Here is a 21,865-nt window from a genome sequence, read left to right as displayed (position 1 = left end):
TTTAATTACTGGGATCAGAGTAACACACATTTTTAAACTACCTTTAAATTTATATAATGTTAAAATTATATACTATTTTTAATAATTGTAGACTTGTACATTTTCCTATTAATTCTCCTTAATTTTCAGCATAATTTCATATTTATGACTCATTGGAAAACACCTTTCATTAGGAAAGATTGAGGGCAGGAGGAGAAGGCGATGACAGAGGTTGAGATGGTTCGCTGGCATCACGGATCCAATGGACTTGAATTTGGGCAAACTCCAGGATGGTGAGGTGCCGGGGTCCTGCCCCAGTGGATCCAGGGAATTTGAAGAGGAGATGGAGTAGGCGAGGAAAAACTTATTTATTTAGAAATATAAAAGAAATTAAGAAGAAATAGTATAGTAGGAAAATTTAGTGGAGAAAAGTGCTGAATAACTTGGTTTACGTGGAAAGCCAATAAAGTTCCAGACAAGGAGCTTGCACCATCTACGTTAGGCCACCGGCATCCTCTTGAATAGTGGGGCATGCCCCACCTTGGGCTCCCTCTCACGTGGATCTTAAAAGCCGGGGCAAGTTAGTAGACATGGTGAGCCTCCATGCCCTAGACGGGAATTCAACCAGAAAGTAGAGTAAAGACACGGGGGGAACCAGTCCAGTGACTTGCCCATCCTCTATTGTTCAGAAAGGCCTTTTATACCTTTTTTTTGTACATAGAGATCAATGGATAATATAAAATTCTGCAGCATCAGCAGCCCTGACTCCTGTTGAGACCAGGCTTTCTCTCTGCATACCTAGTTGTATACATAAGTCTTAGGTGATTCACATCATCTTCTGGCCAGAAGGCCAATTAACATTTTACGGCCCTTTTCTGATAAGGGTTTGTCGACCAGAAGACTTATTCGTGTTGTTCTTCCCAAAGTCTGGTGCCACTCTCAGAAAGCACTAATAAAGTTACATTCTTACATAGCAAGGGCACAACAATTTATAACAATGAAAGAACTACAGTGATTTATTACAAAGAGAAAAGGAATTAACTCAAAAGTCTAGTGTTGCTAACATCAAAACTACTATAAGCCTATTTTTAAATCCCAATTACATTGATTAATATCCTTCAGGTGCCTAAAAGATAAAGAATATGGAGGCCTAGCAGCAGTCGTCGAGTCAACAGTGAAAACCCATCACCAATATGATTTTTAGCTCTTTAGAAAAGGCTCTGTATCTTTAAGATGCTTTAAGCTTTGTGCCTCTCATGGTTGGGGGGCTGTAAGCAATTCACAAATTGTAAAAAGGCAGGGGGAACCTGTCAGGCAAGTTAGAGAGCCATCAAAGGGGTTTGAGCTGATGCAGGAGACTGAAGCCCTGAATTAACATTTTTCCAGAGAATGTCAGAAGAGTGAAAACCACAGTAACAAAGCAGGCAGACTCTGGTTTTGGGGGTAGATGATCAGGAAAACTCAGGGGGAACCCCCCAAAGCCGGATCACGCCTTTGCGTTTTGTCGGGCTTCCTTCCTCATGACCTTTGCCACGGGCGGGATTCCTCACGCTGGCTCCCAGCAGTGAGGGACAGGGAAGCCTGGTGTGTGGCTTTACAATGTTATGTTGCACTACTTTTAATGACTGTTATCTTAGTGACATTCAGTGTTTCGAACTACAGATGAGGAGTCACTACTCACTATGCCTTTAATTTCTCTTGCATGTTTGTAATTTTCAATGCACAGACTTCTGATATTCCTCAGATTTAAGTGTTTTATATTGATTGTATCATACATGCTAGTGGTTTTATTTTCAGAAACTGGAGGTTCAATACTGAACTACGAAATACAATTCATTTCTGCATGTTGACTTTTATATCACAAAATCCCAAGTGAAACACTCACAGAAGCCTGTCTTATTGAACCCTTGACCCTGAGCTGGGCCTGGTCTGAAACCACCTCTTCTGGGCTCAGCCAATGTCTTTATCGAAAAATTTTTGTCTCTGAACAAGAAATGTTTGCCCAGGAAAACCTGCATTGGATAAAAGTATCTTAGCAATCTAAAAGCTAAATTGAAGCAAAATACAATATTATCAAATCTGCTGGTTTAAGGAAAATTGGTTGCTTGTCTAACATCTGACAATTAGAAGTCACCCCCTGAGCTAGACTTCATCCGAGCCATGAGCAGGGGTGAGTGGACGATGTTTCTGTTGCTCTTCCTCACTGGTCTGGAGCACCGTGTGAGCATTAGTGTCGTCATGCGACACAACACAGTCATAGTCGGCCTCGTCCTCGGGCTGCACCTCGGAGATGAGCAGGAGCCCTGCGTTGGTCGAGGCATCTTTGGATCCAGAGAAGCGGTTGGGAACCCCAGAGCCCTGGTGCTTATCAGAGTCTGACTTGAACCTCAGGAGGTACCGGGGAGGGCTCCCTGCCTTCTGCTGATACCAGTATATGCTATAGTTGCCAACATTGTAGCCACTGCTCAGGGTGCAGGAGAGTCTGGCTGATGCTCCCGGAGATGCAGAGAGGGAGGCTGGCTGAGTCAGAAGAGGCTGGGAGAGGGAACCTGCAGACACAGACACAGGGGAGACGGGGCAGGAGCTGCAGGAAAGGTTCCCAGAGTCTGTGCCCCAGGGGCTGATGGGGCTGAGGGCTGAGCCCTGGTGCCCGGGGCCTGTGCCTACCTGTGCAGAGAGAGAGGAGCACCAGCAGGAGAGGAGTCCAGGCCATGGTGCCAACAGCTTCCTGGTCCCCACAGTGGGGCTGGGCTGCCCCAGGCCTCCTGTTCTGCCCCAGCCTCTGCCAGAGGAGGGGCTGCCATGCAAATAGGGGTCCACCCAGGGCCCGCCCAGCCCATCTCAGCCCTGATGCTGGAGCTCAGCTCACAGCCCAGACTCAGGGGGTGGAGGGGAGTTCCCTCTTGGGAGCCCCTGGAGGAAGCACCTGCTGAGACCACATGACAGGGGACTCTGCAGCCGGAGAGGACACACTACTGAGTACCCCCTGGGGTGCACGCCCTGCCCGAAGCCCAGTTCCCGGAGTGAGCGATGCTCTCTGAGCAGCCATGCAGGGTCCCCAGGGCAGTCCCATAGCACCCCCGCTGGTCACACGTGGGAAATAAAAGCAAAAAAGAACCTCCAGAATTAAGGAGGTAAAATGCAAACTTCTCTAGGAAGATGCATCTGTGAGCTAGTAGAGAAAACAAGCAAGAAGATTAATTTCCTTAGAAAAATATGGAAATTTTACTATGGAATTAGTCCACAAAAAGACATAACATGTATTTCCTCACCTGAAATATGTAACAAACTCGAGCCACTACATTGTTCTAACTGATTTGCATTGTAGGCATGTGTTTTTAAAAAACATTGAAAAAAGATGCAATATTTCCTAGTTTTTTGAGAATTCGTTAAACATTTGTACATATACCCGAAAAATTTATAAGAGGAAATATTACAAGCCACTAACATTAACTATTGATCAAAATGTTCTAATCAGAAAGTTAACAAAAAATTCAAAATATAAGAACTTGATACTAATACCAAATGTTATTTTTTCCATCTACAAGTTGTATTTTATATTAAGACATATTAAAAAATAAATTTAGAACCAAGAATAAAATCCATGTAAAAATAGAAACACCTAGACACAATTGTAGTATTGCTAGTACATACTCATTTACATACATGTAATTTCGTGCAGGAGGACTTAATGTCTCCATTACTTAGGAAAATTAAGGGACAAAAATAATGCTAATCAACGGAAAGTAAAAGTACGGTTTTGTGTTCAGATGAGATGTTCTTGTAACTTAGCCATTTAATAAAATTCATATGATTATTTTCTTTTCTCAACCCGTGTTTGTGAGATTCATCTCATATCAAACAAAATGTTCATACTAAATCCTTTTCCTATTGTTCCAATGCATGGATGCTTGTGTAGGAAAAAGAGGAAAACAGGTGAAGAGAGGAACTGGTAAAGGACAGAGCCATCAGGACCCCATTGAAGGAGGGTGAGAAGGTGACAGGAAGCATGGATGCCCCACGCCCTGTGCCCAGGTGCCAGGAGCGCAAGGCAGGGCAAAGGCCTCCAAACCCACATCCCATCACTTTCCCTAAAGGACAGTCTTGGTTCAGGAGTGAGGACACGAAGGGAGGGGTCCAGGTCATGGAGGAGGGCCCCCAGGACCCTGCTCTTGAGACGAAGTTGCTGACATGGAGGAAGTCCCTCCCCTGGGTCTCTCACCCTGTGTCCAGGTATCGCTGGAGGTCAAGTTCACTGACATTTCTGTTGTGTAATTTCCCGTCCATCCGAGCCTGGACCTCAGGTCTAGGCACTGACCCCTGGACAGAGGAGCAGGAAGTGAGAGGCAAGACTGTTGCTCACAGCTGAGAGCTCTCATGTCCCCTGGGGCCCAGGTGCAGGAAAGTCACTCTCCAGTGAGCACCCTGCTCCCCACGTGGGCAAAGGCCAGTGGAGGAGGTTCCCGGGCTGCCTGGCCAGGAGCCTGGAGCCCTGGCTGAGCCTGAGAGGCTGTCACAGGAAAGGCAGGAGCAGCATCCTGGGCCTCAGCTCAGCCCAGTGATGGCCGAGGAGCCTGAACACCAGACTTGAGGCCAGGGACCCGAACAGGGACCCCCCGTGTCCACTACTGGCCTCAGAGAGAAGGAGAGCTGCTGGGCCCAGGACACATACTGGACGCTCTGACGAGTCCAGAGTCAGACAGAACCGTACTGTGTTCCTCTGGTTCTGACCCGACCCATCATGGACTCTGACCCCAGGGCACCTGCCCCTGGCACTGGGGATTTCTGCTCAAGTTGAGAAAATCAGACAATGTGTTCCTGCCAAGGAAAGCTGGAGAAGGGGTGAATGAAGAAAGATGTGAACAGCTTTTTCTGGACCTAGTTCCGTGGTGTGACTGAGCACAGTCTTAGGCCAAACAGATGAAGCGGCGGCCTTTGCAGAGGATGTTTCTGCCCCCAGAGCCCCGACTCTGAGAGGACAGCAGGTTTTTGTCTCACTTCCCCCTTGACCTGGAGCACTGTGGGACTCTTAAGACTGAGGTCAGCAGACGCACAGTAATAATCGGCCTCGTCCTCAGCCTGGAGCGAAGTGATGGTCAGGGTGCCTGTGTTGCCAGACTTGGAGCCAGAGAATCGGTCGGGGACCCCCGAGGGTCGTTTGTTACTACCATAGATCAGGGTTTTGGGGGCCGATCCTGGGAGCTGTTGGTACCAGCTCACACCCAATATTCCAATGTTGCTGCTGCTTCCAGAGCAGGAGATGGTCACCGTCTGGCCCAGGGACCCGGACACGGAGGGCGGCTGAGTCAGCACAGCTTGGGCCCAGGATCCTGGAAGGGGGAGAGACAGAGATGGTGACTCTGTGGTCCAGACACAAGATCAGGGAGCAGGGCCTGTGAGTCTTCCCAGGGCCCATCCCCTGTCCCTGCATCCAGTCACCTGTGCAGAGAGCGCCCAGGGTGAGGAGCAGAGGGGACCAGGCCATGGTGGAAACGGTCAGGGCGTCCTGCCGTCTGAGGCCCCACAGCTGAGCAGAGCGTCCCCACACCGCTCCTGTCCCTCTTCATACCCTGAGAGGGGGCGGGGCCTTTCATGCAAATGACCGTCCTCCCCACCCCACCCCCCAGCTCTCTGACCCCCCCAGCTCTCTGACCCCACACTGCTCTCTGATTTCCCCCCCCCAGCTCTCTGACCCCCCAGTTCTTTGACCCCCTCCAGCTCTGTGACCCCCCCCCCCAGCTCTCTGACCCCTCCCTGGGCCCTGGTTCCTGTCCCTGTGCCTGAGGGGGGCAAGGGTGTGGACTGGGGCGGGGCTGTAGGGGCCCAGGGCCGGGAGGTCCCATCCAGGAGCCCTGAGCGCTGGTTGCCTGGCAGTGCCAGGGCCTGGGCCCAGCTCTCACCCCACTCACCAGCTCAGGATGGCCCTCGCGCGCCCCCTGGTGTCCAGGCCCGGACACGCTTCCTGTGCCCTGGTGAGCGGAGCCCTCAGGGACAGCTCCTGCCCCTGCCCTGGGCACTGTCCCCGCCTCAGAGCCAGTTCAGGGGCCTCCTCTGTGTCCGCTGTGACCTCAGGGCCCCTGTGTGCTCCCCTGAGGCCCCTCAGGCCGAGTCTGTCCACATCTCCCTGGGCTGCTCGGGGTCAGGACTGAGAGGGCTTCTGGGGCACAGGTTCCTCTCCATCAGGATGAGGTCAGGGCAGTGCTGGCCCCGGGGAGGCCCGTCCCCTCCTGGGCAGGAGAGCGGGTCCCTCCTCTGTGGGTCCCCTCCCTGGTGGCAGGAGCCCTGCTTCCTCTGTGCGTCCCCTCAGCCGTGAGGAGGAGGGGGCTCTTCTCTGTCGGTGGGAAGGTGTAGGGGGAGAGGCCGGGGGTGGGACTCTGGATTCCTGAGTGTCTGGATCTTCACTGTGTGTGAGTCTCTCCACACGGTGCACTCCCGTCGCTGTGTCCCCTCTTACGAAGTGACCCCTACTGGGCGTCTCTCCTGCAGGCACAGGGCACAGGCTGCAGGGAGCAGGGCTGTGATACTCATGGCACTTTTCACTGAGACTCTGAGAGGCCCTGAGCAGCGTCTGTTCCCAGGGAGCCTGATATGTGGTTGGTGGTAGGACCAGTCTTCCCAGGCAGTGGGTCCGAGAGGATACAGTTAAGGGGAAGTTTGTCTGGAGAAGAATGGCTCAGTGTAGTCTGTCCTGCGCTGCACGAGTGTGTCACACTGTAGGTGTGACTGTGAGACTCATATAAATATGTATTTCTCTCTTTGTCTGGGTGGTGTCTTCACTGTGGCGTGCGGTATCTTAGTTCCCTGTCGTCGACGGAATGAAACACCAACACTGCAGAGTGGTTTAAATCTTTATATTTTAACACTTTCTACTTACAGCTGCTTTATTTTATATCTTTTGCACAACCCCCTACAGGGCAAGCTGCCAAGCACTATGATTCAGAGACTATACCGTGCGCAGGCTCAGGGCGAGATGACATTTACCTTGGCTCATTTACTGCAGCTAAGACTTTGTTTTGGGGAACTTCCTTATCAACTTAGAATCCGTTTTGCCCCAAGGTCTGTTCCTTTTGAGGAATCAGAGAAACATCCTTGTGTGCAAGCAATGTTCTTTTCCCATGGGAACAAACAGGATTTTTAGCTGAACATCTTGTTTGCAAGAATGTTCAGCCCTGGTTGACAGTCTTGTTAGCAAGCACTTCTCAATCTTCCTTAAACCTAGTTCCCTACACTGGGCAGAACATCTCGTTTGCAAGAATGTCCAGCCCTGGTTGAGAGTCTCGTTTGCAAGCACTTCTCAACCTTCTTTAAACCTAGTTCCCTACAGTTCCCTGACCAGGGATGAAACCAGGCTGACTGCACTGGGATCGTGGAGTCTTGGCCACTGGACCCCCTGGGATTCCCTGAGACAGTAAATGTGTGAAACTATGTTAATCGATTAGTGAAAATTTTAAGGTCATTACTTTAAATACGTGCATGAGTTTAATCGAAGGACAATCTATGCTTATTTCAATTTTTCATTGATAAGAGTTCCATATCTGAAATATAATTATCTTTGTAAGTTTCTTTTCTTACTAAGAAAATATTAAATAAATGACACAAGGTGAATCTTTTGAAAATTTTTATTAAAATTAGGTAACGCTTAATTTTTACACGGATACTTGCATTATTAATTTTGGGGTTTCTGAGTGAAGCAGAGCAGGAATCAGCCTCTTTCTGCCACTAATAGCCTGCATCACGGGAGACTTGGGTTCCATCCCTGAGTCGGGAAGATCCCCCGGAGAAGGGAAAGGCTGCCCACTCTAGGATTCTGGCCTGGAGGATTCCATGGGCTGGACAGTCTGTGGTTTCACCAAGAGGCGGGCTCGACTGGGAGACTTTCACTTTCACATCATACTTTCCTAGGAAGGTACTACTTTGGTCTCGTAGAAAATATAAGTAAAGAGATTACTTTTTTCTAGGAAAACCTGGAAATTTTATCATTGAATTACCCCACAAAAGACATAATATAAACTTATTTACCAGAAATATCTAAAAAAATAGCTAGCAAACTCCAGCAACTACTTTGTTCCCGTTGATTTGCTTGGTATGTTTATTTTATAAAACATTGCAAAAGATGTAAATTTCCTAGTTCTTGGAGAAAGCAGTTAAGTGGTGGACATTCACCTGAAAATAAAATACATAAGTGGGAAGATTACAAATCACTCTGGTTAAATAGTGATCCAAATACTCTAAAGGAAAAGTTAATACAGTAATTCCATTATCAGATCAAGTGTTAGTGTTTCCGTATACGTTTGCTTTATAGGAAGACATTTTAAAAATCAATTGAACACCAATAATAGCAAAAACCACATTAACACAGGAACAAAAAACACACTTGTAATATCCTGATACACACTCATCACACACACCTAACTCCACACAGGTCGCCCTGTGGGGCCCCTGCCCACAGCTGTGCCTGTCCTCTGCACAGACTCTCCCAGGAGCCACTTCTACTTGGAGACACATTCTGACTCCTCATGTTTCCACGTCTTCTCTCTGACCCAGACTTGGCAAAGACTCCACATGGATGAGAAGGAGGGACCAGAACCTGAACTGGCTGGTTAGGTTACCAGGACCAGAAGCTCCCAGGGGACAGACCTCAAAGGGAACAGGGACCCCCCCTCAGGGAGGACAGTTTGCACAGTCTCCTGGATCTCTGAGTGGTTTCCCTCTTTTCTGGCCTGGCACCCCCTCTGGGACTCTGCTTGGCACCTCCTCCTGGCCCTGGGCACCTCCTCTGGCCCCTGGGGTGTCCCAGCCTCCAGGCAGAGTGCTTGACCTAGAAAACGCAGTGGAAGCATAGAAGCTGGTCACTTGGGTGATCTGTTAATATGGGGCAGACACACATCATAGTGGATAGGGATGCGGGTTTTCTTTCATACACACTTGTCACTGGGTAAAAAATTCTGTTGAAACTACAAAAATCCTTGAACAGCAGCCTCATGAATCCCCTATATCCTCACCCAGTATCAACCTCTTCAGTGTGATTTCCCTCTTTCAATCTTCCACTCCTCTTAGCCCTCATCTTCCTTCATCCCTGAAAGGCAGGAAAGCCCTCGGCACCATCACTTTCCCTGGGACACTCTTTACTACGTATCGCGTGTGCACCCGAGCAACCAATTCCAACCCCTGTCAGAAGGACCCATCTGCTGTTTATTTTCCCCAGTGGTGAGCTAAGTGAAGGCTGTGTGTGCTGAGCTGCTTCAGTCATTTGTGACTCTTTGCGACCTCATGGGCTGTAGTCCACTAGGCTCCTCTGTCCATGGGGTTCTCCAGGCAAGAATTCTGGAGTGGGTTGCCATGGAATATTCCCGACCCAGAGATCGAACGCAGGTCCCTTACATCTCCTGCATTGGTAGGCAAGTTCTTTGCCACTCGCTTTCCCACCTGGGAAGCTCCACGTGAATGTTGTACAGACTGACAAAGTGGGGGATCAGGGGATGCTGTTCTGCAGCTTTGAAGTTCACGACATCATATGTGTCACTGAACTTTGGTCTAGAGTGGCTTACATTTTACAGACCTGGGGAACATTTGCTGTGGACCAAGACCAGGAAGGTTGGGCAAAGACAGACCTTCGTCTCAGATAGGGCTGAGTTATGAGAATACTTGGTGAGGTGGAAACTCTCGAGGCAGGTCAGGCGGCACCCTCTACACTGTGGGTCTGGTGATGGGGGGGGCGGGGCCGCACTGGGTCTCTGGCTCACTCCCCTGCCCGGGTCCCTGCGGGTCACAGGAAGCTTCTCCCCCTGCCACAGGCTGCCCCACAGATGTAGTCAGCCTCGCCCTCCTCCGGGACGTTCTGGAAGGTCAGGCACCCTCAGGCCAGAGCCCGAGCCTGAGAAGCGGTCAGAGATCCCATCCCACTTGTCCAGCAACACCACTGGTGCCCACTCGCATCAGGAAATGGGGACCCCTCCCTGGGACCTTCTGGTGCCAGCCCACATAGTAGCTGCTGTAGCCGCCACTCAGGGTGCAGCTGAGCTTGGCCGAGGCTCCCAGGGAGGCAGATGCTCAGGGCGGCTGCGTCAGCACAGGCTGGGAGAGGGACCCTGAAAGCACAGCATCCTGTATGTCCTGAGGAAGGACAGGGAGGTACCTTTCCTGCATGTGGTGGGGGTGGTCAGGGAGAGGGAGTCAGGGTGCTGAGGGTTGTCCTGACCTGTGCAGTGAAGGAGGGGCATCAGGAGGGAGAGGGGAGTCCAGGCCGAGGTGCAGCCGCCCCGGAGCTCTGCTGAGGCTGCTACTGCCCGTCTCTTATGCCGCCACCCCCAGCAGAAGTGGCCCCTCATACAATGTGCCCCTGTCCTCTGACCAATCAAACCCCTCCCTGAGTTCTGTGTGTCGCCCAGGGTTCAGTATCAGATCTGGGAGGGTGACCTGAGCAGGGCCTGTCCTGGGGTTCCCCAGGGACACAGAGAGGACCCATACCTGAGAGTCTGATTGCTGAGGCTTCTGGAGAAGGGAGACGTCGGAAGGGTTCAAGGGGAGGACGAGGAAGTGAGTGTCCCGTTCAGGAAGATCGGAAAACCTGTCCGCGACTTTTGCCAAGTGAACTTGATCATGCTGGAGGAGGTCACGGGGTGCAGGGTTGTAGGAAGAAGGGAGGCCAGGACTGGAAGGAAAGCCATGAATCAGAGGGGGAGGGGCAGGGGAGGGAGGCTCTTAGGAAAGAGCTCAGGAGGGGCAGGAGGAGACTGAGGGGAGGTGAGGGGTGCGTGGGACTGGGATCTGGGCGCTCCTCCCCTCCTCTGATCCTGGGGAAGAGGGTGGGGCCTCATAAACCCCTGAGCCCAAAACCCTCCAGCTCTCACTCATGGGCCCCCTTTGCAGCTTCACTCCCAGCAGGAGGCCTGGGGGTTCAGGGCTCTGAGTCTGTCCCCTGAGAGGACGCACCTGCTGTCCCGTCCAACTCAGGCCAGTGAGCCTGGGGACTCATGCAGTCAGGGGACCATCTGGTGTGTTCAGGCTTTGCAAGTTCGGAGCAAGTGCACAGCGCCCCCTGGTGACGGGCTCGGGGAATGATCATGGTGGGGAAATTGCGAGGAAGGAGGGGCAACTGCCTTTTCTCAGGTCATCAAATACTCCAAAAAGGAACAAATTCATTAAACGACAGTAAATATCACACGTCTTTAGGTTCAACAGATGAATTTCCTTTTTACTTTCACCTGTTCTATTTCCATGTTTCTGCCTACTGTGTTCTCGTGGTGGTGGTGGTTTAGCTGCTAAGCCCCATGTCCCACTCTTGGGATCGCCGTGGTCTGTAGCCGCCAGGCTCCTGTGTCCACGGGGCTCTCCAGGCAAGAACACTGGAGTGGGCTGCCACTTCCTTCTCCAGGAGATCTTCCAGACCCAGGAATCGAACCTGGGTCTCTTGCATTGCAGGCGGATTCCTGCATTGCAGGCGGATTCTTTATGGACTGAGCTATGAGGGAAGCCCCACTTTGTTCTCATAACTGTATTTTTTGCATTTATTTCCTTTCCCTTTTCCCCAAAAGTGCTTATGCTTCCTCATGAAATAGATTTGATGATTGTTCACTACAAATATCTGTCACCTGATTTTATCATCTGAGTCATCTCAGCATTGATGTCTATGTAAGTCTCTTTTCCCATGGTTACTGATTTTCCTGGTTCTTGGTATCAGTGATATTTTTTTACTAGATCCTGGACTTTGGGGATGAGAGAGTCATTTCCTAGGTAGGTTGATAAGAAGTCTAGGGGTCCCCAAGGAGAGAGAGTTCTGGAATTCTCAAGGAGGAAGAAAGGACAAACTTTTATTTTCCTCTACATTCTTTACGATTATATAACAATAATGTTTCCACTGACTCCCCATCTATTTCCCATGAAGTGATGAGACCAGATGCCATGAGCTTGGTTTTCTGAATGTTGAGCCTTAAGCCAACTTTTACACTCTCTACTTTCACTTTCATCAAGAGGATTTTTAGTTCCTCTTCGCTTTCTGCCATCATGGTGGTGTCATCTGCATATCTGAGGTTATTGCTATTTCTCTGGGCATCTTGATTCCAGCTTGTGCTTCTTCCAGCCCAGCCTTTCTCATGATGTACTCTACAATATACAGCCTTGACGTACTCCTTTTCGTATTTGGAACCAGTCTGTTGTTCCATGTCCAGTTCTAGCTGTTGCTTCCTAACCTGCATACAGATTTCTCAAGAGGCAGGTCAGGTGGTCTGGTATTCCCATCACTTTCAGGATTTTCCACAGTTGATTGTGATCCACACAATCAAAGGCTTTGGCATAGTCAATCAAGCAGAAATAGATGTTTTTCTGGAGCTCTCTTCCTTTTTCCATGATCCAGCGGATGTTGGCAATTTGATCTCTGGTTCCTCTGCCTTTTCTAAAACCAGCTTGAACATCAGGAAGTTCACGGTTCACGTATTGCTGAAGGTGGCTATGAGAATTTTGAGCATTATTTTACTAGCATGTGAGATGAGTGCAATTGTGTGGTAGTTTGAGCATTCTTTGGCATTGCCTTTCTTAGGGATTGGAATGAAAACTGACCTTTTCCAGTCCTGTGGCCACTGCTGAGTTTTCCAAATTTGCTGGCATATTGGGTGCAGCACTTTCACAGCATCATATTTCAGGATTTGCAACAGCTCAACTGGAATTCCATCACCTCCAATAGCTTTGTTCGTAGTGATGCTTTCCAAGGCCCACTTGACTTCACATTCCAGGATGTCTGGCTCTAGATTAGTGATCACACCACCATGATTATCTGGGTCGTGAAAATCTTTTTTGTACAGTTCTTCTGTGTATTCTTGCCACCTTCTTAATATCTTCTGCTTCTGTCAGGTGCATACCATTTCTGTCCTTTACCGAGCCCATCTTTGCATGAAATGTTCCCCTGGTATCTCTGATTTTCTTGAAGTGATCTCTAGTCTTTCCCTTTCTGTTCTTTTCCTGTATTTCTTTGCATTGATCGATGAAGATGGCTTTCCTATCTCTTCTTGCTATTCTTTGGAACTCTGCATTCAGATGCTTATATCTTTCCTTTTCTCATTTGCTTTTCGCCTCTCTTCTTTTCACAGCTATTTGTAAGGCCTCCCCAGACAGCCATTTTGCTTTTGTGCATTTCTTTTCCATGGGGATGGTCTTGATCCCTGTCTCCTGTACAATGTCACAAACCTCATTCCATAGTTCATCAGGCACTCTATCTATCAGATCTAGGCCCTTAAATCTATTTCTCACTTCCACTGTATAATCATAAGGGATTTGATTTAGGTCATACCTATATGGTCTGGTGGTTTCCCCTACTTTCTTCAATTTGAGTCTGAATTTGGTAATAAGGAGTTCATGATCTGAGCGACAGTCAGCTCCTGGTGTTGTTTTTGTTGACTGTATAGAGCTTCTCCATCTTTGGCTGCAATGAATACAATCAATCTGATTTCGGTGTTGACCATCTGGTGATGTCCATGTGTAGAGTCTTCTCTTGTGTTGTTGGAAGAGGGTGTTTGCTATGACCAGTGCATTCTCTTGGCAAAACTCTATTAGTCTTTGCCCTGCTTCATTCTGCATTCCAAGGCCAAATTTGACTGCTACTCCAGGTGTTTCTTGACTTCCTACTTTTGCATTCCAGTCCCCTAGAATGAAAAGGACAACTTTTTGGGGTGTTAGTTCTAAACAGTCTTGTAGGTCTTCATAAAACCGTTCAACTTCAGCTTCTTCAGCGTTACTTGTTGGGTCATAGACTTGGATAACTGTGATATTGAATGGTTTGCCTTGGAGACGAACAGAGATCATTCTGTCGTTTTTGAGATTGCATCCAAGTACTGCATTTCGGACTCTTTTGTTGACCATGATGGCTACTCCATTTCTTCTGAGGGATTCCTGCCCACAGTAGTAGATATAATGGTCATCTGAGTTAAATTCACCCATTCCAGTCCATTTTAGTTCGCTGATTCCTAGAATGTTGATGTTCACCCTTGCCATCTCTTGTTTGACCACTTCCAGTTTGCCTTGATTCATGGACCTGACATTCCAGGTTTCTATGCAACATTGCTCTTTACAGCATCCGACCTTGCTTCTATCACCAGTCACATCCACAGCTGGGTATTGTTTTTCCTTTGGCTCCATCCCTTCATTCTTTCTGGAGTTATTTCTCCACTGATCTCCAGTAGCATATTGGGCACCTACCGACCTGGCGAGTTCCTCTTTCAGTATCCTATCATTTTGCCTTTTCATACTGTTCATGGGGTTCTCAAGGCAAGAATACTGAAGTGGTTTGCCATTCCCTTCTCCAGTGGACCGCATTCTGTCAGACCTCTCCACCATGACCTTCCCATCTTGGGTTGCCCCATGGGCATGTCTTAGTTTCATCGAGTTAGACAAGCTTGTGGTCCTAGTGCGATTAGATTGACTAGTTTTCTGTGAGTATGGTTTCAGTGTGTCTGCCCTCTGATGCCCTCTTGCAACACCCACCATCTTACTCGGGTTTCTCTAACCTTGTGAGTGGGGTATCTCTTCTCGGTTGCTCCACCAAAGCACAGCCACTGCTCCTTACCTTGGAGGAGGGGTATCTCCTCATCGCTGCCCTTCTTGACATTCAGCGTGGCATAGCTCCCATAGGCCCTCCTATGCCCGCACAGCCACCGCTCCACGGGTTGCTCCTCCCGGCCGCCGCCCCTGGCCTCGGGCCCGGGGTGGCTCCTCCGGGCCCCCACCACTAACCTCGGGTGCGAGGTGGCTTCTCCCGGCCACCCCTGACCTCGTACTTGGGCAGCTCCTCTCTTCCGCTCCCGCGCCATCGCAGCCTGGCACTTCGGCCTCTGCTCCTCACCTCAGACGTGGGGTAACTCCTCTCGGCTGTGCCTAGTGTGCTGGGCCGCAGCCGCCCGACATCCCAATCACACGGGAATTCCTTGTGGCTGTGGTTAGTGATAGCTGTGTCACACTGATGACCAGCCTCCTCATCAGGATGGGGTCCACAGTCATCATGGAGGGCGGGTGGACCCAGCAGGAGGCAGAGAACGGGGCCAAAATCCCGGGAGCCAGTGTGGAGAATCCCGCCCATGGCAAAGGTCATGAGGAAGAGGCCTGATGGGCAAAAATGAGATCAGGCCTCCAGGGGTCCCCCTTCTCAAGCATCTACCCCCAAACCAGAATCTGTCTGTTTTATTATTTCATGACTTTCACCAACTCTTCTGACATTAACAGGGGGCTATCCCCGACCACCCTTCTCTGGAGAAAATCAACTTAGGGCTCTAGCTAATAAGTCTCCTGGACAAGATAAGAGTGTTTCAATTCAAACCTCCTGTTAGCATTCTAGCTTACTTGGCAGGGTTATCCAGACTCTTGCAAAATTGCTGAGCCAATGCTTGCTGCCAAGTTCTCACATCCCTTATCCATTGTGTTCCTGGGAGTGCATATAGTCAGGATGTAGAAAAAACAGCTTTAGCATTAGCAATGTTAGACTTTGAGTTAATAAGTTCTTTCTTTGCTGTAACCCGCTGAATCTTTGCTCCATAAAAATGTAACTCTGTATTTGAAGGGTGACACAAGCTAGGAATTTAAGAAGAAACACTTTAAGGGAAAATCATTGCTCTGGCTGACCAACCTTTACCAAAAAGAGGTCATAAAATATCACGAGGCCTCTGGGCCAGAAGATAATGTACAAAAAATAAGACTCTTGTAGAAAAGAACCTGGTATCGATAAAAGTTAATACTAATCGAATGCTGAGTTGACTGCTTTTTTCACGTTGCTCAACGTACAACTCAGGGTATAAAAGCCCTCTCTGAAAATAAAGGGACGGGCCACGCTCACCAAGAAGCTTGGTCTCCCCGTCCACTGGAGAAGGGAATGGCAAGCCACTTCAGTATTCTTGCCTTGAGAACCCCATGAACAGCATGAAAATGCAAAATGATAGGATACCAAAAGAGGAACTCCCCAGGTCATTAGGTGCTCAATATGCTACTGGAGATCAGTGGAGAAATAACTCCAGAAAGAATGACGGGATGGAGCCAAAGCAAAAACAATCCCCAGTTGTGGATGTGACTGGTGATAGAAGCAAGGTCGGATGCTGAAAGAGCAATGTTGCATAGAAACCTGGAATGTCAGGTCCATGAATCAAGGCAAATTGGAAGTGGTCAAACAAGAGATGGCAAGGGTGAACATCAACATTCTAGGAATCAGGGAACTAAAATGGACTGGAATGGGTGAATTTAACTCAGATGGCCATTATATCTACTACTGTGGGCAGGAATCCCTCAGAAGAAATGGAGTAGCCATCATGGTCAACAAAAGAGTCCGAAATGCAGTACTTGGATGCAATCTCAAAAATGACAGAATGATCTCTGTTCGTCTCCAAGGCAAACCATTCAATATCACAGTTATCCACGTCTATGCCTCAACCAGTAACGCTGAAGAAACTGAAGTTGAATGGTTTCATGAAGACCTACAAGATCTTTTAGAACTAACACCCCCCAAAAGATGTCCTCTTCATTCTAGGGGACTGGAATGCAAAAGTAGGAATTCAAGAAACACCTGGAGTAATAGGCAAATTTGGCCTTGGAATGCAGAATGAAGCAGGGCAAAGACTAATAGAGTTTTGCCAAGAAAATGCACTGGTCATAGCAAACACCCTCTTCCAACAACACAAGAGAAGACTCTACACATGGACATCACCAGATGGTCAACACCGAAATCAGATTGATTATATTCTTTGCAGCCAAAATGGAGAAGCTCTATACAGTCAGCAAGAACAAGACCAGGAACTGACTGTGGCTCAGATCATGAGCTCCTTATTACCAAATTCAGACTCAAATTGAAGTAGGAAAACCTCTAGTCCATTCAGGTATGACCTAAATCAAATTCCTTATGATTATAGAGTGGAAGTGAGAAATAGATTTAAGGGCCTAGATCTGATAGATAGAGTGCCTGATGAACTATGGAATGAGGTTTGTGACATTGTACAGGAGACAGGGATCAAGACCATCCCCATGGAAAAGAAATGCACAAAAGCAAAATGGCTGTCTGGGGAGGCCTTACAAATGGCTGTGAAAAGAAAAGAGGTGAAAAGCAAAGGAGAAAAGGAAAGATATAAGCATCTGAATGCAGAGTTCCAAAGAATAGCAAGAAGAGATAGGAAAGCCATCTTCAACCATCAATGCAAAGAAACAAAGGAAAAGAACAGACTGGGAAAGACTAGAGATCTCTTCAAGAAAATTAGAGACCCCAAGGGAACATTTCATGCAAAGATGGGCTCGATAAAGGACAGAAATTGTCTGGACCTAACAGAAGCAGAAGATATTAAGAAGAGCTGGCAGGAAGATACAGAATAACTGTACAAAGAAGATCTTCACAACCCAATAATCGTGATCGTGTGATCACTAATCTAGAGCCAGACATCCTGGAATGTGAACTCAAGTGGGCCTTAGAACGCATCACTATGAACAAAGCTAGTGGAGGTGATGGAATTCCAGCTGAGCTATTTCAAATCCTGAAAGATGATGCTGTGAAAGTGCTGCATTCAATATGCCAGCAAGTTTGGAAAACTCAGCAGTGGCCACAGGACTAGAAAAGGTCAGTTTTCATTCCAATCCCAAAGAAAGGCAATGCCAAAGAATGCTCAAACTACCGCACAATTGCACTCATCTCACATGCTAGTAAAGTAATGTTCAAAATTCTCCAAGCCAGACTTCAGCAATACGTGAACCGTGAACTTCCTGATGTTCAAGCTGGTTTTAGAAAAGGCAGAAGAACCAAAGATGAAATTGCCAACATCTGCTGGATCATGGAAAAAGCAAGAGAGTTCCAGATAAACATCTATTTCTGCTTGATTGACTATGCCAAAGCCTTTGACTGTGTGGATCACAATAAACTGTGGAAAATCCTGAAAGTGATGGGAACACCAGACCACCTGACCTGCCTCTTGAGAAATCTGTATGCAGGTCAGGAAGCAGAAGTTAGAACTGGACTTGAAACAACAGACTGGTTCCAAATAGGAAAAGGAGTACGTCAAGGCTGTATATTGTCACCCTGCTTATTTAACTTCTATGTAGAGTACATCATGAGAAAGGCTGGACTGGAAGAAGCATAAGCTGGAATCAAGATTGCCAGGAGAAATATCAATAAACTCAGATATGCAGATGACACCACCCTATGGCAGAAAGTGAAGAGGAACTAAAAAGCCTCTTCACGAAAGTGAAAGCGGAGAGTGAAAAAGTTGGCTTAAAGCTCAGCATTCAGAAAATGAAGATCATGGCATCTGGTCCCATCGCTTCATGGGAAATAGATGGGGAAACAGTAGAAACCATGTCAGCCTTTATTTTGGGGGTCTCCAAAATCACTGCAGATGGTGACTGCAGCCATGAAATTAAGAGCGCTTACTCCTGGAAGAAAAGTTATGACCAACCTAGATAGTATATTCAAAACCAGAGACATGACTTTGCCGACTAAGGTCCGTCTAGTCAAGGCTTTTCCTGTGGTCATGTATGTATGTGAGAGTTGGACTGTGAAGAAGGCTGAGCGCTGAAGAATTGATGCTTTTGAACTGTGGTGTTGGAGGAGACTCTTGAGAGTCCCTTGGACTGCAAGGAGTTCCAACCAGTCCATTCTGAAGGAGATCAGCCCTGGGATTTCTTTGGAAGGATTAATGCTAAAGCTGAAACTCCAGTACTTTGGCCACCTCATTGGAAGAGTTGACTCATTGGAAAAGACTCTGATGCTGGGAGGGATCGGGGGCAGGAGGAGAAGGGGACGACCAAGGATGAGATGGCTGGATGGCATCACAGATTCGATGGATGGGAGTCTGAGTGAACTCTGGGAGTTGGTGATGGAGAGAGAGGCCTGGCGTGCTGCGATTCATGGGGTTGCAAAGAGTCGAACACGGCTGAGCGACTGAACTGAACTGAACTGAACTGACCCTTCTTTCAGGCTAGTTCCCATCTGGAGCACAGAGGTCCGCTGTGCTTACTTACCTGCCTGGGCTTCTAAGACCAGAACAGGAAGGCGCCCTGCGTCTCACTTCCTCGGGAGACCGGGAGGGCGCCTGTGGCCTATGTAGAGGGTGCAAGTTACTTGTTTCAAGACTTTATTGATTTTCTGTGTAATCCAAGGAACATCAGCCTCTTTTGTCCTCTATTTTTCCACTACACTATTCGCTCCTATTCTCTCCTCTCTCATTCATTCATTCACCGATGCGGTTTCTCCTGAGGGTTTCCCTGGATCCTGTGGGGGCTGGACCCCGACACTGAAACCCTGAGTGTCCCTCACCTCTGTCATCGGTCACAAAGGCAGGGCTTTGCCTCGAATCTCTTGTCATCATTGCCATGGTGATCCCCGCTTCCCCGCTGTTCCTTCTACAGGATGTGCGGCCCTTGGATCTAGACTCATTGTGGGCATCACAAGCAGAGGGACCCGGGCACCTCTTGGGGAGCCCCTGCTCCTGACAGGCCACAGACCACCCCAGCCCTCAAGGAGGAAATGCTCCAGTGGGGTGGAGACGAGAGGAGCAGAGGGCAGGGCAGAGCCGGCACCTGTGGGTCAGGAGAGCCACTCCCGGGGCTCCCCGCCTCCTGCGATGTATCCCCGGTGCCCCTCACTCCTCACGCTCTCTGCTCTGCCCCTTCAGGAGCAGAGTTCTCACCCTGGGGGACGATCTGCCTGCTGGGATGGTCCAAGGAATCTGCTGGAGGCGCATCTGGGAAAGCCTCCTGCTCCTGATCTCAAGTGAGGGAGCTCAGCTCCACGGCTCCCGTCATCACCCGGCTGCCCAAGGTGCACTTCAGTGGAATCAGAATCTGTTTATATTTTCTGAGATTTCAGCAAAACTGACTGTACAATTGGGAGGAGAAATATTATGAACCAGAACATACCTCAGGAATAAGTTGATTCTGGGGTAATATTTAAGATTTGACGGCTCTCTAAGAACAAGCCCCTGCCAGGCTGAGGCTCTCGTCCCGGTTTCCCGTCTACCTGTGTCGCTGTGCGGAGCCCTGTTGCACCAGCCTGCATGGTCAGCCTGCACCTCGTCCTCACGCTGCAGTCCAGAGACGAGCAGGAGCCCTGAGTTGGCTGAGACACCTTTGGATCCAGAAAACTCGCAGGGACCCCAGAGCCTGGTTCTTCCTGGAGTCTGAGTGGTAGGACTGAGGAGGGCTCACTGGCTTCTGCTGGTTCCAGTAAGAGCAGAGTGGCAGACACTGATGTCACTGCTGAGGGTGCAGCGAGCCACAGAGTCTCCTGTGGTCTCTGACGGGACAGGGGTCTCCCCCACACAGAGGCCCTGAAACCATTGCTGGTCACAAGAGTCCATGGTTCAGGGCTGGTGATTCAGTGTTGACACCCACAGCAGCACCAGGGGAACAGCTGTTCTGTGGTGAGAGAAACCATCAATAAATGGGGGTGGACTCAGTAGGCTTACAACTTAGGTTATCAATAGTGAAAGTCACTCACTCGTGACCGAGTCTTGCGACCCCATGGACTGTAGCCCGCAAGGTTCCTCTGTCCGTGGCATTCTCCAGGCAAGAATACTGGAGGGGGTTGCCATTAATACAACTATGAAATTAAGATTCTCCAAAATATCAAATGAAAATAACAAACATCCCATGACTCTTGAGCGGATCTGAGAGTGGGCACGCGTCTGGCAGGATGGTGTGCGCGCCGTGGAGTATCCTAAACCCCCTCCCCCTAAGTGACCTCACACGGGGCAGGAGGGTGGGGAAGAGCAGCTGAGGAGGCTTAGGGTGAAAGCCTCTGCAGGAAGTTGTGAAGTACGGCCACAACATTCCTATTCTCACCGCGTGAAACGAACATGACTCTATGTCCATTTCTGAGCTGCTGCTCCGTGTCCGCTTCCCACAGCGTGCGGCAATTGTGATCCTTCTCAGGATCTGTGTCTGAGGCCCGATTCCCCAGCCAAAAACACTCACTGTTTGATATGGAGCCTGTTGAGCCAGGTTCCTCAACACAGTGGAAAATATGTCATTTTGTGTGTATGAAAAATGAGAATAAGGCAAATTTAAGGCTTAAGGGAAAAGGGAGAATTAGAAGGAATAATCCCACTTATTCCAAAATATCTCTGTTAACTGTGGCCCCACAGCCCAGGCGGCCAATGTCCAGACCCCGCACGTGTGAGTGAAAGGGCAGTGACAGGGAGCAGGACACAGGCGTGTGACCTGTGCTCTGTGACCCACGTCGCGGTGAGGCCGGGAGCTTAGGGTTAGGGTTACTTCCCCTTGGCCTGAGGCCTCCTGTGAGCAGCAGGGCTGAGTCCCAGCTGAGCAGGAACAATCAGCCCAGAGACGGTCAGGGGGCCCCACCCAAATCAGAGCCCGCCAGCCTCGCTGAGACCCTGCGGGCGGGTTGTGACTCCTGTGCTCAGAGCTTGGGACTCAGCATGACTGAGACGGCAGCCAAGCCGCCCCCTTGGTGCCAACAGTATTGCTGTTCCCAGGCAGGTGAGTGTGGCTGAGCGTCCATGGCATCAGCGACCCTGGCTGAGTCCATGCTGCCTGAGCCTCAGACACCAAGAGGGGACAGAGGAGGCTGAGAGCAGGACCTGCTCCCTGTGCAGGAGAGAGGCCAAGGGCGTGGGGGTCTCCCAGGGCTGAGATGCGCTGACGGACCCCCACCTCGGACACTGAGACAGAGAACTAAGAGACCCTGTGTCCCCAGAGATGGGAGAGATTTTCTGTGTCCTTTGAGACCCTCTCCTGCGACTGGGCTGCTGCAGGGACTTTGAGGACAGAGGGGAGAGGAGGACCCTCCATGCTCGGGTAGACCCCTGATGACCTGGACCCAGTGTGGGCCAGCAGCAGAAGGTCCAGCAGAGCCTGAGCAGGAAGCCCCTGGGCTGCCCTGGCTCCCCCAGTGACGCAGGCGTCCTGGTCTAGT

General features: G+C 49.4%; 1 gene segment (V, D, J or C); it reads right to left on the bottom strand.

Moving 5' to 3' along the window:
- Nucleotides 1–637: 637 nt before the first annotated feature.
- LOC138422261 (probable non-functional immunoglobulin lambda variable 5-48) lies at nucleotides 638–3,043 on the bottom strand. The segment is given in 2 exon segments: nucleotides 638–2,528; nucleotides 2,647–3,043. Coding segments are annotated over 2 exon segments (453 nt in total).
- Between the last annotated feature and the right edge of the window lie 18,822 nt (nucleotides 3,044–21,865).

The sequence above is a fragment of the Ovis canadensis genome, chromosome 17 (genome assembly GCF_042477335.2).
Source record: "Ovis canadensis isolate MfBH-ARS-UI-01 breed Bighorn chromosome 17, ARS-UI_OviCan_v2, whole genome shotgun sequence".
NCBI lineage: Eukaryota > Metazoa > Chordata > Mammalia > Artiodactyla > Bovidae > Ovis > Ovis canadensis.
Note: the sequence above shows the minus strand (reverse complement) of the source record. Positions and strands in the feature narration are given on the sequence as shown.